The sequence below is a fragment of the Felis catus genome, chromosome C2 (assembly GCF_018350175.1).
Source record: "Felis catus isolate Fca126 chromosome C2, F.catus_Fca126_mat1.0, whole genome shotgun sequence".
In the NCBI taxonomy this organism is placed as follows: domain Eukaryota; kingdom Metazoa; phylum Chordata; class Mammalia; order Carnivora; family Felidae; genus Felis; species Felis catus.
Genome location: NC_058376.1, coordinates 136,030,865 through 136,046,105, shown reverse-complemented (window position 1 = coordinate 136,046,105; position 15,241 = coordinate 136,030,865). Strand labels below are relative to the sequence as shown.

Genomic DNA, 15,241 nt, shown 5'->3' with positions numbered 1-15,241 from the left:
CAACAACCACCAACATGCCAAAAAGGCATGAAAAGGTATGGAGAACCATGCCCAGGACTGGACCATTATCAGATCACCATTAATGGGTTCTTGCCAAGCCCCATCTTTGACCCTGCGCAATTAAGATCAGGATGGATATGAGAGTACCAACAAAATAGCCATTAAGTCTTTGTTAGCCCATATTTGATGAAACAAGGATAGAAACACAAGAAATGGGTTTAGATCTGTTTGACTAAAGGAACGGTGGGAAAGCTGGAAGAGGCAATTTTCAGAAAACCAAATATGTGCTTCTCCAAAATTTGCATCAAAGTCTTAGTCATGCCCATGCAAATGGATCTTAGTTCAAATTCATGTCAGAAAAATCTGGAACACACTTACTTCCTCTATGCAAATCTCCTAGGAAAGCAGCCGTTGGGTCTTACCTATGATAAAAAGGATCTCCACTGCAATGTCACTGACTGTTGTGCTCCGCGTCGTGGACAGATCATCGTTGCCAATAAAGCAAACGTTGTAAGGTACAGTCACGGCAACATAAAACGTCGCCAATAGAATAAGCCAGTCCCAGCCAGCTTTAAAAGTGCTAAAATGCAAAAGTATGAATTTGGACTTTTTTGCATCAGAAACTTTATACTCCGGAAACGCTGGTTTATCTACAAAAACATTCTGTGGATAAAGACAAAAAGGAGAGAAGGGAGACACAACATTAGAAGCAAGGATCACACAGCCTTAAACACACTTCTGTGAGGAGCATGATTCATACACACAATGCCAATGTCTCTTACAAGTGACTTTTGGGAGGTGGTGATGCAAAAAGTAGAGATGTACACACTAAAATCGAGCGGAGATCTTTGTTATAAGTAACAGGAATGTGCAGAATTTAGTCATGAATGTTAAGCGAGTAATCCAGATTTTGTTCACGAAGGACAAAAAGATCATTACCTAAAACATCACCTACAAACATCCACAGTTGCAAGTATAATCTTATATACACTGGAAACACAAACATACATTTGTATTCCTATTGTCATGGAGACATTCCACACACTTATAGTTTTGAGACAATGGTCATTATCTAAAGGATATGCTTGACCTGAAATTCTTGTAATAATACCAAAACTACCATTATTTTCCCAGAGAGGATAGAAATATATGATCATCATTCTACGGTTAACGCGGCTTACATTTCTTCCAAGATATAACCAGGTGGTGCTAACTACATGCATTTTGCATTGTGGTTTTTGGTGAAGTTTCAAGCTGGGAACCTGCGTCTCACACCCTTGACTGGCATGGATTCATCATGACACTAGCAAGCCCTTGGTAAGACGGCAAAGTGAGAAACAGTTACTTAAGAGTCATTCAGGTCATAGGAGGAGAAAGGCAGTGTTCGCTGTGCAGCTGATTAAATGCAGGAGAACTGCTGGAGTTCTATAACTGCAAAAGCACGTCACTTTGAAAGCAGTCCAAATTGATGAACAATTCTTACTGTTAGGAGACAAAAGGAGGCCCAACAATAGCGTGTGTGGAAATTTGACAAGCCTACGGCCAGGTACTTGCAGACCTTGCTTTGACCTCAATTAATGAGAAACACAAGATTGGTAATGGAAACTTAAATTTGAAAGTTAAGTTGAATGAAGTGAACAGTTAAAAGTTTTAGAATACATGTTACTTGCAGGTCATGGTATGTTTTCTTGTTTCAGCCAATGGGGAAAGAACAAGTTGATGGGGTACGTTCAGGAATTCCTGAAATACTAGAGGATTTAAGAAAGGTCAGAGCCATCAGGAATACGTAGCTCTTTAGTGGCGAATGTCAGTGACCAAATATTTTTGCTGCCTTAATATTAATGCACCCCCTATCTTATATCTCTCCTTGGTAGGCATTCCCACCCAACACAGGCTTCTACTTCCTATTACTATTCTCACTCAGCTCACACAGGCACCTCATAATGCCAGGATTTCATGGTAACGGACTGCTATACCACTTCTACATGGTCCTTTGACGCCCATCTGCCATTACATCTACGTTCCATTCAGTTCCCTGGTATTTGACCTGCCTCCTTCACCTCATTCTCTGGTTTCTAGAAACAAGTTTAAGGGTGGGCTTTGGCATAAAACTGGGAAGAGGAGAGTGAAGTATACCTGTTGGGCTTCTTATTAAGGTGTAGGCAAGTGCATAGGAGAAGGGAGAGTTAGGGTTGGTAAGTATTAACTACGTGAAGGTTGATAAGTACTTCTGTTTATAGAAGGACATGATGGATTCCCATATAATTTTTTTTTTCAAATATAAAACAGTAACAGAGAAGCCATGGGGGAAGACCTCAATTTCTATCTGAGGAAGTCTTTTGCTACCGTATTACAGAGATTAAAATTTTAACTTGTTTGAAGTTGAGGCCAGCTCTAGGAGTGAGGGTTGGGAAAACTCAGGAAGTATTTTCTTTGGATTACGCTGATTACATGAAGCATTAGTGAGGCCGATACAAAAAGTCAGCTATGTGTTACTTACTTTCACAAGTCAGAAAATAAATGACACTATTTCATCTTTATAGGTTATTTAAAACACATTTCTTAAGGTTATTTTAAAAGATTAAAAATTCATTACATCTCAGATTAGGCTTAAATTGTGAAGGGTTTGTCTTTTTTTTTTTTTTTAAACTCCGATCCCACAAACATCGTGACACAGTCACCTGAGTGAAAAAAATAGAGGCTCTTGTCCTCCCACCACCAGATTTGTAAACTTTTATCAAAAACCTTTTGAGGGGCACCTGGGTGGCTCAGTCAGTTAAGCGTCTGACTTCGGCTCAGGTCATGATCTCACGGTTCGTGAGTTCCAGCCCCGCGTCAGGCTCTGTGCTGATGGCTCAGAGCCTGGAGCCTGCTTCGGATTCTGTGTCTCCCTCTCTCTCTGCTCCTCCCCCTACTCATGCTCTGTCTCTCACTCTCCTTCAAAAATAAATTTAAAAAAATATTAAAAAAAAAACCTTTTGAGTGGAAGAAAATGTCTTACAATTGGAAAGTATGTTTTTAGCAAGTACGAGGAAGAGAGACTTCTTATTTATAACCCTGACACACCGAGTTTGCCTAAGGAAAAATGCAACCAACTATTCTGAATTTCAGTTCTAAGTTATTTATTAATTTTGAAGCATGTTCTTTAGTATCAACGGTGTTTTTTTTTGCTGTTCAACCTCTACCCTATGAATTATTGAAACACAATGGCTAATGGCTAAAACCTAACTAAAGTAACTGCTCCCTAAACCATTCCTGTCACCTTTCTTTGAAACTAACTTTTGAATGATAGGAAAATGTTTCTGTAGTCGCTGCACCAAGTCCCAGGCCTTCAAGGACCATTGTTACCGAGCCGATAATATTTGGGCATTTAAAAGACTTTGCTTTCAAGCTCCCAGGGTTCTCATCTGATCTTTACATTTCTTTGCGCTGGAAACAGTTGCATCATCAATTGTCATTTAAATGAGTAACAAATCAAAACAAAAGCAGAAATTAAGTCCCTTTTCCGAGATGTGATGTACCAGGCAGTTAGAGCCAGGAATGAAAGGTGTTACATCCTGATTCACAAACCTTGCTTAATGGCCTGATGAGTTCATTTGCCTAGGGTTGAATCATACATTCCTATTCCACAGAACTGTATCACGGAGCCACAGGGCAGGGGGCAAAGGCATAGGGCTTTGAGTCAGAAGATTCACAGCAGGGTCCCATATCCTGCTTCTACTTTTGAGATCTCGAATAAGTTCTTTTGCATCATAAAAATGGAACTAATAAAAATCATACCTAGTATTGGCTTGCTGTAAAAATCAAATAATATGATGTCAGTAACAGGAATTTGTAAATAGCAAAGTTATAAAAATACTGAGAATTTGTGTGTGTGTGTGAATTATAACCAGAATTCCCCCCAATGGATTGTTCAGCCGATAAACTATCCAGATCATTTTTTCCTCTTCTTCCTTCTCTCTTCCTACTGTCTTTTAGCCATTCTACTCTGTCCTCCTTGAAAAGAGATGGTGAACAGGGCCGGTCCTGATTCTACACATTAGAAGTAAGATACTACCTGTATTGCTGAAGTCGCTGTGTTGATTAGACATCCTTAATTACTAGGTATTATTTTAATGCTCCCCCTCATGTTTGTATTTCTTAGATGATTGGCAATTTAGCAAATTAGCGAAGCAGTGAGAATTATGATTTTTTAAATCCGATTTTTAAGTACTGTTCTGTACTTTGTTGGATCCAAAGGGAAAAACAGGATGTTCAGCAAACACATTTTGAAGCTTAGTTATACTTGCTGTGTTTAAATGATTCTCAACTAAAGGCTACATGACAGTATCTCTGGCTAGTATTTGTTTAGGTGCTTTGTTGGTTGATGTGCATACAATCAAGCCCAGATGTGGCTACCTTTGTTTCTTCCTAGAACTTGTTTACTGTCACTAAGGCTGGCTTGGTAACTGAAGGTGAATGTAAATAGGAAACAGTGGAAGGATCCATAGATCAAGTGGTGTGCACTCTTTCAAGTCTATCCCTGGACTCTCTGGAAATCAACCACATCGGGGCACAAGGATCCCCAGAAAAACCTTTATACTAAGTCAGGCCAAAATAAACAGCGTGTGACTCTTAATGGTGATGCCTGGCAGATCATCACCAGCATGGGTGGTGGTCCTAGAGCACAGATGGACCAAAGCAGTTTGTTGTGGTGTCCAGAGAGAAATCACACTGAAGCAGGACTCGGTTTGCAGCACTTTCTTGTCAGATCTCCCACTCCCCTTAGCTCAGGCATCTTTCTTTGTTCACTACAGAGAAACGGATACTTTATATTATCAGATGCATGACTATTTTGCCAACACATGTACATTAGGGAGTCTGGAGGTTTCTATGGAAAAAGTAAGATGCCAAAGAATTCCCTGTGCCCCTAACTCCCAGACCTTCTGGATCTTAGGTCGATTCCAAGACAGCTCTGCTTGTTTGATGTAATTTTTCTAATGCCATTGGTAAGTTAGACCCTAAGTATTTGTACCTGCTACCCAGAGTCCCATCACCCCTCCACCCAAAGATTTATGTTCTGAAGAATCCACAATGCAAATTAATGATATTACCATCATTTGCAAAATTACCTTTGAATATCCGTAACTAAACAGACATAGTTCTGGGTTTCTCAGTGAAATCTCTCAGTGCTAAGAATCAGTTATGAAATCAGTGTGAAATCCTGGAACTCATGCAAAACTCTGCACAGGATCATCTTTTTAAGGCACAGTTCTTTGTTGCGGCTTTTGACAGATAAGCAGCACCAGGTTTCAGAAAGTAGCCTTTCTGTCATTTACTAAGAGCGCAACTTTCGACAAAACTGTATGATATAAAGCATAGAATTTCAAATCCAATGTTCCACTGTGTGAAATTTCCAACTCTGTTTTGTAGAAGATGTAAATTTTTAAATGGAGTAATGACTTTGACTTGCTCATGGTCCTTCTGGATAAAAGCATTAAGTGAAATTAGATAAAGTGCAGAATAAATGGAACTAAAATTAAATCAGAGAAATTTTAACCAACAAACTATGAATGTGTAATAGGACTTGCTGCATCATCTTGTTCATAAAATGTAACCAGTATGTCCCCATTCGTAGCGTCCCTAGTACCGTATTGTACTGGCCACGGTAATATTCTAATCTCTATGCTGTGATAACACTGTGATTAAGCACTTTTATAACAGAAATGCTTCACGACTGCTGACCTTTCCTAGTTTATTCTTCATAGGAAAGCACAAGCCAAAGTGCAAAAAAATCTAGGAAAGCCAATAAATGAGTAATTGCAGCCTTTCTTTGGTGAATCAAATATCGCACCAGGGGAAACTCTAGCATTCAGAATGTACACACATACCACCTACATTATTTATTTTCAGTTTGTTCTTTTCTCTTCTTTGCAGGTGCCCAGAGATGTGATAAAGGACCGCTCGACTCCGTCTCCGGGCTGAGTCAAAGTGGGTCCCTGCCCTTGATCTTCCTTTGGCTTTGTCTGGGGGAAAATAAAACTCATTAAACACCAACGAAAGCATCATTTCATCCCAAGAAAGTCAGGTTTTGACAGTTCCCTTTCAAGACACACAGTACATGTTTCTCAACACTTAGAATTATCTGCTGGCTCCTAATGACAGTTAATTTCGGTCCTTTGCAATTTATATATTTTTGTCATCATATTAACTGCATTAATTTTTGAATTACAGCAAAACATGCAAGAGCACTGAGAAAATTTCAAACAGTTCGGAAAACATTAAGCCAAAAATAAAAAAAATCTTACTCCTATTTTCCTGCTGTTCTATATTCGTATCCCTAATTCTGCTCCCAATGTTTTTCTTGACATTTTTCCAGAAAAATATCTAATATATGTCCTATATCCACATTTATACTCATTTTACTTTGCATAAATGGAAGTTTACAATAAAAACGGTTTACAAATTCTTTTTTCACATCAAAGTAACTTGCAAATCATTCTAGATGTGCACATTATAGTTCTCTCACATTCTTTTTAATAGCTAAGAGCATGCCATATTAAGGATACAGCTAGATTTACTTATATTACTATTTCCCTATCATGCACACTTAGGTTTAGTCAGGATTTTTAAAAAAATCTGTGTAGATAATCCTGCAATTAAATTCCTAAACACATAGGACCTTGCACTGGCGTGCCAGGATATTTTGTAGATAAATTACTAGGTGTGGGTATGTACATTTTAAATATTGGCATACATATTCCAAATTTCATTCTAGCAATTTAGGCTCGCAGCAACAGTGAATGGACGTGCCTGCTTCACCAGACACACATCAAAATTATGAAATCTATCAGTTGGTATCAAAATGCCAAGTGGAATTACAATGCTAACTACCAAAGGGACCAGATTAGAGATTTATGACAGTTAATAAGCCAAGTTCCTTCTCAGTGAAGAAATCTAATCAATAGCTGTGATTTTCTAAATAGAGCAACATCAATTTTACAGTCATAAAAAGGGGGCCCTCAAAGGGAAATATAAACAAAACAAAACAAAACAAAACAAAAAGCCTATCTGTCTTGATCTTGGCTTTGAAAGGAAGAAAAGTTTTCCTTGAAAAGTTTTAGTCACAGTTTAATCCTTGTGCAGGATTGGGGTTGAAAATCATTCTACTTATGAGATCTAAAATCTCCCAAGCAAAGAAATGAATTTAAAATGTCCCTGGGTTATTGGCTCCTGAATGACACACACACACACACACACACACACACAAATAGAATAGGGAGCAACTTATTTTTAAAAAAAATATATATATATGCGGGGACTCCTGGATAGCTCAGTAGGTTGAGTGTCCAACTCTTGGTTTCGTCTCAGTTTATGATCTCACAGTCCGTGAGATCGAGCCCCATATTGGGCTCTGTACCGCCTGCTTGGGATTCTCTCTTTCCCTTTTTTCTCTGCCTGCCCCCTGCTCATGCTCTCTCACTCTCTCTCTCAAAATAAATGGATAAACATTAAAAAATATATACAAAGAATTCATGATAGCAATATTTGTAATGTTCACATATACACAAATACATAAATAGATGCATATATATGTAATATAGACATGTGTTTGTGCATATAACTAAAATATGCCAAATGTCCATAAACAAAATAATGTATGAACAAACTGTGGCAGAGGTATGACACAGGATATACAAATTCTATTAATGGACATATGTGGGAATAAATGCGAAATGACTGAAATAGTGCCTACCTATTACTATAGAAATGTCTCAAAAACATAATAATGAGTTCAAAAGGAAGAAATACAAAATAGACAACATGGCAATATTTTCATAATATTCATATACATGCAAAACTAAATAACATATATTTCGGGGAATGTATGTGCTGTACTAAACTACACATAATCAACACACATACATGTGCATTGGAGTTGCATCCAGGAACCAAATTTACATATATCTTATATATTTAATATATATCAATATATAACATAATAATATATAACATATTTAATAGATCTATTAAATATATTTTTATATTTATCATATAATAGACCATATATTAAATATAGAATATATTATTATGGATATATAATATATTATTAATTATATATTGTTTAATATATACATTAAATATATTAAATATTACATATAATATGTTCTATATTAAACACTATATAATACATTAAATATTAAATATTATATATAATGCACTCTATATTTAATACATATTAATATATGTATTAAATATAAATAACCACAATATATATTATATAATATAAATAAACATATTTATATATATAGTATTTTTTAATAAAAAATATTTCACAACAAAAGAACAAGACTAAAGTGGTAAAGCTGTGTTACCTGACCCAATGCTCTGGAGAGGTGGTTGGCTCGGGAGGGTGGGGACATCAATTGCTTAAGAAAAGTGACTTAGGGTTAAAATCTGAAAGAAGACTAGTTGTTAATAAGTCAAGATGAGGGGTAGCAGAGGGAGGAACATTTCCGACAAAGAAAATAAAAGGTGTGAGGGCCTTGGGCACAAAAGAGCTCAGCATCTCTGAAAAACTGAAAGAAGTCCAGGAGAGTCAGGATACAGAGGACAGGAGGAAAAGAAGTAAAAGGGGAGGCAGGCAGAACAGACGGATCGCCCATCACACAGGGCCTCTGAGGCCACAGTAGAATTTTCGTTTTTACTCCAAATGCAATGGTAAAAGTATCAATCAGGGAATAGCTTAGGCTTGAATAAGAAAATGACTCTCTCTCTTTCTGTGTGTGTGTGTGTGTGTGTGTGTGTGTGTGTGTGTTTCTGTCTCACTGTCTTTTCCTTTTCTGGAACACAGCGCAGGATGGCAATGAAAAGTGGTGGAACAGCTCTACCATCCTTTATAAGTGGCCTCCATGTCTGAGTCCAAGGAGCCCCCCTGGGGGAGAAGGAAAAGGAGGTAAAGTAGAGGGCATAAAGCATCCTGTCAGGAGCCAGAGGTCACTCACATCACTTTTACTCATACAACATTAGCCACATGTGGCTACAAAGAGGCTAGAAAATAGAGCCACTAGCTGAGCAGCCTTGTCCCCTGTTGAATCTCCACTGTAAGTTGGAGAGCGTTCTATTACTAATGGATGAGTTCTGGGGGATAATTAACAGTTCAGGCACATGAACCCATAGCAAAGTTTTAAGCATTCAAATGACATCAGAAAATTTGAGTTTTCAAAACAGCACATTAACTTGCAGTGTGGAAACTGATAGAAAGCATCCACAGAGGTCATTAGGAATCACTCAGGTAGCCATTTTAGTAGGTCAACTGAAACAGGTGGTAGCAGTAGAGGTAGGACAAAGCTGACACTTGAAATATTTAGAAAAGTTGCATGGCTTTGTCACTTGATGGATTATGAAATTACCTTGTAATAGAGTTCAACGTGGCAGAAGAAAATCTAGGCCCTCCAAAATGTAGTAGGCCAACCGTGAGGTTAAAAAGAGTTTGAAAAAGAGAAATACAAAAAGGAGGGAAAGATAATTGTGGTGTCAGAGAATCTGAGGGAAAAGAATGTTCCAAGGGAGAGAGAGGGGCCAGAGGGTCTTCACATCTCGCTTTGAGTGATTGTCCTTAGGTGGAAGAGACATCCCATTCCTCTCTTTTATCAGGAGGCAAGGAGGACATTGATTGTGTATACATGGAGGGGGACATTAGGTTTGAAGACAGGAAGATGAAGTAGCTCCTGTCAGAGGTCCTTCCTTCCTTCCTTCCTTCCTATCTCATTGACTTTGGAGGTGAAGTCAAATGTTAACAATGATGGGTAATTAGTAGGAGCTGGTAGTTTGAAGACAAGACGGAATGAGTGAAATATTTGTTGTAGAGGATGGACTGTCAAGACCAGCAGGGAAAGTGATAGAGATTTCTTAGGGAATTTGACTGCCCCATTTGAGGCTGCTAAAAATAAATTTGGAGGGATTCCCGTCCTCCCTAATGTAAGTATTATCCCAGCAGTTCGTAGCCACTTGTGTTCAGGCCAAAGAAAAGGTATTGTTGGTTCTCATGTTGAGTTTGCAGCTTTGTCAGATGGATATAGAGAAAATTTGGAGGTACAAGAGAGTTTAAGGGTACATGCACAAGGGACTTTAAAATGATGAACCATGAAAGCCAAGGTAGAAGGAAAATGAAAACGGTCATGAACCAACAAAAGGAAGAAGATGAAGATTTCACTGACCTGGAAGTGATCATCAGTTCAAAAAAGTCAATGAGTAATATGTGAGGGGATGAGGTGCTATGTCCGTAAGCAGCACGATTAAAGAAGCAATTTCAGTTTTTGAGCAATACCGAGTGAGGATCATTTCCAGGAAGAAAATTAAAAGTTCTGCTTATACTCCAGTGAGTTAGGACTTCTCAACAAAACACTGTGTATTCATAATATTGCCTTAGCTCCTCTCATGTTCTAGGCATCAGGCTAGGAATGCTGTCTTGGTTCTCATAAAGCATCAGTTTTTGCATTTACTGCAAAGCAAATGAAAGGTCACTGAAATCTTGTGACTTGCCAAATTTCAAAATGGGCAGAGGGTGGACGGATATTTGAATCCTTAATGATCTTACTTGAAATCTTGTGTGCTTTCCACCTCACCATGGATCATGGTTAACTAAGCAGTAGACTCTGATTACATGGTTGCACTTATCCGTGTTATCCTGTTGAGTCAAAATAGATCTATCTGCTACATAACCATTATTTTCTCTACTTTTCTCCTACCACTTCACTCTTTTCCTTGCATCAAAAGCGACATACGCTGGAAAACACACATCCCCCGTTCTCAGTTTTGAGCTCCATTTCTTTCCCACTTCCCTTCGCATCCCCTCTTTTACATTGTAAAATACTTTTATAATATATTTATTTATATTAGAGCATTAATGTGTTCTCCTGTTCTGACTACTCAGAGCCTGGAGCCTGCTTCAGATTCTGTGTCTCCCTCTCTCTCTGCCCCTCCCCCACTCATGCTCTGTCTCGCACTTTCTCAAAATTAAATAAACATTAAAAAAAAAAAGAAATTAGTAAATGAACTTACAGACTTTTGGAAATGAATGAATGTTGTCTTAAAAAATAAACAATACTACCAAGAATATTTAATGTCTAAACCTAATGGATGTGACTGAAGATGGATCCGAAGAAAATTAACACTTAAGGTGCATGTGTTCTAAAAGTTATCATATATAAATTTCCAGTACATAAAACAAAATAGATATTTAAAAGGTAAAATATGTAGAGGTTTTCTTCAGGCCACAAAATATAATCATTTACAAAGAGAAAGCCAAATAAAGGAAACTAGAATAATATAGAAATGAAAGTAGAAATAAACGAAATAGAAAACAAAAGTTAAAGGGCTCTTGGGTGGCTCAGTCAGTTAAGTGTCCGACTCTTGGTTTCAGCTCAGGTCATGATCTCATGATTTGTGAGTTCGAGCCCCGCATCAAGCTCTGATTTCCCTCTCCCTCTCTCTCTGCCCCTCCCTTGCTTGATCTCTCTGAAAAATAAATAAATAAACATTAAAAAATTAAAAAAAAAACAAAGTCAAAAATATATGATCAATAAAACCAAAGGAAGATAAAAGAATTAAGCTTCTGGCAACTGTATGCAGAGGAAAAAAAAAACAGAGACAATACAAATAATATTCACAATTTTTAAAAGTGCAAGAATTTAGAAGAGTTTAAAAATTGTAACATTACTTTGTGCAAAATGTTATCAGCATAGTCTTCTAGATTAAACAAATACTTTGAAGGAAGGGTAGCAAAATCACCACAACGGGCTCCCAAAATAATAATCACCTTGGATAGACCAGTAACTTTGGAAGGAAGTTGACAAAGAGACCCTCTAACCCAGACTGCTTGTCACTCTCCACTAATGCTTAATTCAGACAGTTTTAAAGGTCAGCATTATTAAACTTCAAAGAAAAAAATAATTCTTTTAAAGCTCTGGAAAATAAAAAAAGCCTGCAAACTTCTGAATTTAATCTACAAGTCTGGAAAACTCTGACCCCAATACTAGATGGGCATAATACAAAAACATAAGTATAAATAAGTATAAGTTTGAATATAAATCCAAAGATCCTAAATAGAACATTAGTCAACTGAATACAGAAATGTATTAAAAGAAAATGAACCATGCTTATGTGGCATTTATACAACCATGGGTCCAACTTGGGGATCTTTATTCAGCAGATTTATAAAAAAGAAAAGGCATAGTATCATCTCAATAAATATACATTTCTAAAAACATAACAAATATTCTCATTTTTTTAAGAAAAACTTTATAGTAAGCATGCAGCAGGAGGAATCTTCTTTAACTTGATAGAGAATCTGTCAGTAACCAAGGGAAACCTCATATTTAATGGAATGACAGAAGTTTCACTTGGAAAATACAGAAAAAAATTAAAAATATGCCTGTTTCTTTTCATTACCAAGGGTTTTCTGCATTTTCATCCAAATTTTTATTGTGTTTATTTTTTACAAACTCAATTGCAATTATATAGCACATGCACTTTTTTCCTTGAATATTAAAAACTGGTATATGTACATTTTATAAAATTTAGAAATGTAAAACAGCATGAAGCAGGAAATGTATGTCTTTCATAACACCTTCTTCCAGAAATAATTTAAATTTTGGCAATTTTATTCTTTGATTTTGTTCTAGGCTTTTTTTTAATTTTAATATTACTGAGCTCATATTACATAAACCAATCTCAAACATAATTAACACAAGAATAATCATAGATCCTAGAAATGAAGAGGGCTGAGGGGAAAATATCTTGTCAGTGGACACAGACTGGATTTTTAGCTTTCTTGACCCAATTAAGGAAAAAAAAAGTGTTTAACTCAGTTCATTAAATATGAATGTTACAATCTGATGGTGACTGGAGGCGCATGGGTTAATTAGGTAATGGGGATTAAGGAATGCACTTGTGATGAGCACAGGGTGATTTATCATTACACGTTACACATTACACATAATGGAAGTGTTACATTACTATATTGTACACCTGAAACCAATATAATACTGAATGTTAACTAGGTGGAATTAAAAGTAAAAACTTAATGTAAAAATATGAATTTTAAATATACCTATAATCATTTTTATTTTTATTTTTTTAAATGTTTATTTATTTATTTGGAGAGAGAAATGTGAGTGGCAGGGGGCAGAGAGTGAGAATCCCAAGCAGACTCTGTGCTGTCCGCACAGGGCCCGACGCGGGGCTCAAACTCAGGAACCGTGACCTCACGACCTGAGCCGAAATCAAGAGTCAGACACATAACCTGAGCCACGCAGGCGCCCCTAAAATCATTTTTAAAAGATTTGCAATGCAAATGGTTACTGGCCACTAATTCAGCCTTGCTTCTGTGATGGGAAATGAGAAAGTCAGAGATGCTGCTAACAGAGTCGTCCTGAATGCAGCGAGCGCTACCCTGCCCAGAGACCCCGTCAAAACTAAAAGACGGACCTGCGGCTGCTGGGAGTGCCTGCCCAGAGGCCTCACCTCAGTCCTCAGACCACTCGGGAGATGCTCCCAGCCGTAGAAAGTGACCTTGACCAAACTGACCCTCTTTCCCAGAGGAGCTTGCATCCAATGACCGGTCAATATGGGACTGAAATGGGAGGCCCCCCTTGCCCAACTCAAAGGCCACTGTTTTCAGCCGGTGATGAACTTGGGAGTCTACACAATACCTTGTTGCAGCTGCCCTGCTGGCCAACTCCCCCGCTCTGCTCTGCCCTCCCTTCTCTTCCTTTACTCAAGCACTGTTCCTAAGAGGACTCCCTGGTAAAAATCCTGCACTGTCCTTCTCAGGGCTGCTGCCTAGAGATCCCGACCTACATCAGCAGTGTTACCACTTGACCACTGGTCACGGAGGCAGGATGAACACAACTAGTTGGTGCGTAAGTAGTGATCAGATACGGTGAGAGTCACTATCTGAACTGTGGAGTAAGGACGTGCCCCAGGACAAATATTTACTGATACACAGAAATGACTAGAAGTGAAAGAAGAAAAATGCAGCGAATTGCTATTCGGCCTGGTTTACTCCAGGAACTGAAGAATCCTCGACTAACATATAACTAGTCCCAACCGATTATGGAAAACACAAACTTGTAATTTCCATATTTTTTAATTTATAATTTTGAATCCTTTCTATTGGCTGGGATACATCTTCAAGTAATTTTTTTCAAGAGACACCATATATTTTATTATGATTTTCCAGATGATGAACTGTACAATCCTCTACTGTGAATTTTCTTACTCTGAGAGAGTCACAAAAGCCTGCTGATCTCTGGGTCTATCGAAGCCATGGGACCCCAGGACAGGGTGGTAGGAACAGAGCAAACCAAGTGTAGACGATAAGAGGAAGTGTTGTCTACAGACAATTTGAAACTAATAATAAACCCAACTACATTTGATCAGCTTTTGATCACCATGTGCAGGCATTTCTAAGTAATTTCGGGGACAAAAACACTGTCTTCCTCGCAAAGATCTTTTGTTGGTCTTGGTTCAAAACAGTTGCTGTGGTTATTGTTGAATTTTAACACTATATATATATGCTTCAAAATTAGCACATTTATAGTAGAAATTATGGGCTGAGAGAAAATATTTTGAAATCACTGACAAAAGACTGATACATATCCAGAATATGTAAAGAACTCTCAAAACTCAACATCATGAAAGCTGCAGAATCTGATCAGAACATGAACAAAACACATAAAAATACATTTCACTCGGGGCACCTGGGTGGCTCAGTCAGTTAAGCCTCTAACTATGGCTCAGGTCATGATCTCGCAGTTTGTGAGTTCAAGCCCCACATCAGGCTCTGTGCTGACAGCTCAGAGCCTGGAGCCTTCTTCAGATTCTGTGTCTCCCTCTCTCTCTCTGCCCTTCCCCTGTTCTCTCTCTCTCAAAAATAAACTAACATGAAAAACATAAAAAAAAAAAAAAAGACATTTCACTAGAGGATGTAAGAATGTCAAATAATCATATGAAAGAGTATGAACATCACTAGCCATTAAGGAAAAACAAACTGAGCCTAAAGTGAGATATCATTCTACTAGAAAAGCTGAAATGAAAAATCGTGACAACACCAATTGCTGGTGAGGACGTGGAGAAATTACATGTTTCACTTCATTTCAATTCATTCACATGTTTCAATTCATTGTTGATGGAAATGTAATATGATACAGTCACTCTGAAAAAGAGTTTGGCAGTTTCTTGATAAACAAAAATAACA

General features: G+C 37.6%; 1 protein-coding gene across 1 annotated transcript in view; it reads right to left on the bottom strand.

The window, feature by feature from the left end:
• KCNH8 (potassium voltage-gated channel subfamily H member 8) overlaps window positions 1-15,241 on the bottom strand; it is a 358,591-nt gene that overhangs the window by 145,421 nt on the left and 197,929 nt on the right. Inside the window, exons 4-5 of the mRNA XM_045037664.1 lie at window positions 5,878-6,005; window positions 423-663 (exon numbers count right to left, since the gene is read on the bottom strand). Of these exons, the coding sequence (XP_044893599.1) occupies window positions 423-663; window positions 5,878-6,005 (369 nt within the window). The remainder of the gene's footprint in view (window positions 1-422; window positions 664-5,877; window positions 6,006-15,241) is intronic.